At 48.4% G+C, this 2,500-nt stretch overlaps 1 protein-coding gene across 1 annotated transcript in view; it reads right to left on the bottom strand.

Annotated features, from left to right (window-relative positions):
* Positions 1 to 2,500, bottom strand: part of otogl (otogelin-like) — a gene marked incomplete at both ends in the record, with an annotated part of 73,985 nt that overhangs the window by 48,273 nt on the left and 23,212 nt on the right. The window contains 3 exon segments of the mRNA XM_080847632.1: positions 248 to 413; positions 1,214 to 1,423; positions 1,744 to 1,868. Coding sequence (XP_080703758.1) covers positions 248 to 413; positions 1,214 to 1,423; positions 1,744 to 1,868 — 501 coding nt within the window.

Genomic DNA, 2,500 nt, shown 5'->3' with positions numbered 1-2,500 from the left:
GAGAGGGACTACAGAGGGACTACAGAGGGACTAGAGAGGGACTAGAGAGGGACTAGAGAGGGACTAGAGAGGGACTAGAGAGGGACTACAGAGGGACTAGAGAGGGACTAGAGATGATGAAGGTGATGATGAAGGTGATGATGAAGGTAACTGACTGTTGGACGCAGCGTTGGCGGACGCTGTTTTAAATGAGAGAGAGACTAGAGAGGGACTAGAGGTGATGAAGATGATGATGAAGGTGACTGACTGTTGGACGCAGCGTTGGCGCACGCTGTCGTAGAGGCTCCCCTGGCCACAGCTGCAGCCCTCGGCACAGTCTCCGTTACACACCTCCGCCCTGCTCACGGACTCACACGTACGACCACACGACGACGTGCACGACTGGTACGACATCCCCCCCAGACACATCACGCCTGCAAACACACACACACACACACACACACACACACACACACAGAGTGTGGGACCAGTCATAGACGTACGTGTGTTTGAGTGTGTGTGAATGTGTGTGTGTGTGTGTGTGTGTGTGTGTGTATGTGTGTGTGTGTGTGTGTGTGTGTGTGTGTGTGTGTGTGTGTGTATGTGTGTGTGTGAATGTGTGTGTGTGTGTGTGTGTGTGTGTGTGTGTGTGTGTATGTGTGTGTGTGTGTGTGTGTGTGTGTGTGTGTGTGTGTGTGTGTGTGTGTGTGTGTGTGTGTGTGTGTGTGTGTGTGTGGTACTCACCACACTCAGACACGTGTGCTCTGAAGTTAACACTGATGTTGTGCTGGGAGCAGACGTAGGCGTAGTGTGTGTGTGTGTGTGTGTGTGTGTGTGTGTGTGTGTGTGTGTGTGTGTGTGGTACTCACCACACTCAGACACGTGTGCTCTGAAGTTAACACTGATGTTGTGCTGGGAGCAGACGTAGGCGTAGTGTGTGTGTGTGTGTGTGTGTGTGTGTGTGGTACTCACCACACTCAGATACGTGTGCTCTGAAGTTAACACTGATGTTGTGCTGGGCGCAGACGTAGGCGTAGTGTGTGTGTGTGTGTGTGTGTGTGTGTGTGTGTGTGTGTGTGTGTAGTACTCACCACACTCAGACACGTGTGCTCTGAAGTTAACAGTGATGTTGTGTTGGGAGCAGACGTAGGCGTAGTGTGTGTGTGTGTGTGTGTGTGTGTGTGTGTGTGTGTGTGTGTGTGTGTGTGTGTGTGTGTGTGTGTGTAGTACTCACCACACTCTGACACGTGTGCTCTGAAGTTAACAGTGATGTTGTGTTGGGAGCAGACGTAGGCGTAGTGTGCCAGGGCGGAGCACAGGCAGGCGTTGCCACAGCGACAGGCCTGGTAGCGGCACCGCTGGTGGAACACGCTGGGGCTCACATGAGCGTGGCACGGGGAGAACAGGGCCTCCGTCATCACGTCACACACGGAGGAGTAGAACACTGCACACACACACACACACATGAACACACTCACATAAACACACACACACACACACACACACACACACACACATATGAACACACACACACACACACACATGAACACACACACACATGAACACACACACACTCACACATGAACACACACACACACACACACACACACATATGAACACACACACACACACACACACACACACACACACACATGAACACACTCACATGCACCCACACACACACACACGAACACACTCACATGCATACACACACACACACACACACACACACACACACACACACACACACACACACTCACTCACCGTTCTGCTGGTTCATCTCACAGGGGTCTATGATGGGGATGTTGACAGGACTACTGCAGGCTGATGAGACCCTCCAGGCGTTCACATGAAGCTGAGGAGTGCCCTCAATCATACCTGCAGGAGAACTACACACACACACACACACAGAATCACATACAGCCTCATATATTTTCCAGCATCATATATTTTCCAGCATCATATATTTTCCAGCATCATATATTTTCCAGCATCATATATTTTCTAGGGCTGGGCAAGTTAACGCGTTATTATCGCGTTTACTCATCAATGAATTAACGCTGACAATTATTTTATCGCGCGTTAACACAGGTATTATTATTTCTTTTGTTAGTGTAAAAGTCTGTTTCTCACAGGTTTTAATTTAGTAAAAGTCTGCTGCTGACTGCTGCGGAACCGGAAATAAAATGAATGAGCAGATAAACAAACATGGAGAAGGGCATAGACACATAGACAAACATTGACTGCTTCAGAACGTTGCTGCTAACCGGGAGGTAAAGAATGGACTGTAAACAAACGCAAGTAAATGTTGGAGCTGTGGTGTTTCTGGATAAAAAGCTCTTTAGCGTTTACATTTGTCAACCGATTTAATTGAGTCGTTGCTATATTCAATGGTTTATGATCTACGTGGAGTACCGAACAAAGGTTTGTCTCCATGTTACTTAGAATCTCGATAGTTAGGTTAACATCGACATAGACATATACATGTGATAATCGCTGCTAGACGCTAACTTTTCTGGTG

This window comes from Sprattus sprattus (assembly GCF_963457725.1).
Source record: "Sprattus sprattus genome assembly, chromosome: 11".
In the NCBI taxonomy this organism is placed as follows: Eukaryota; Metazoa; Chordata; class Actinopteri; order Clupeiformes; family Clupeidae; genus Sprattus; species Sprattus sprattus.
This window is presented reverse-complemented; position numbering and strand designations above follow the sequence as displayed.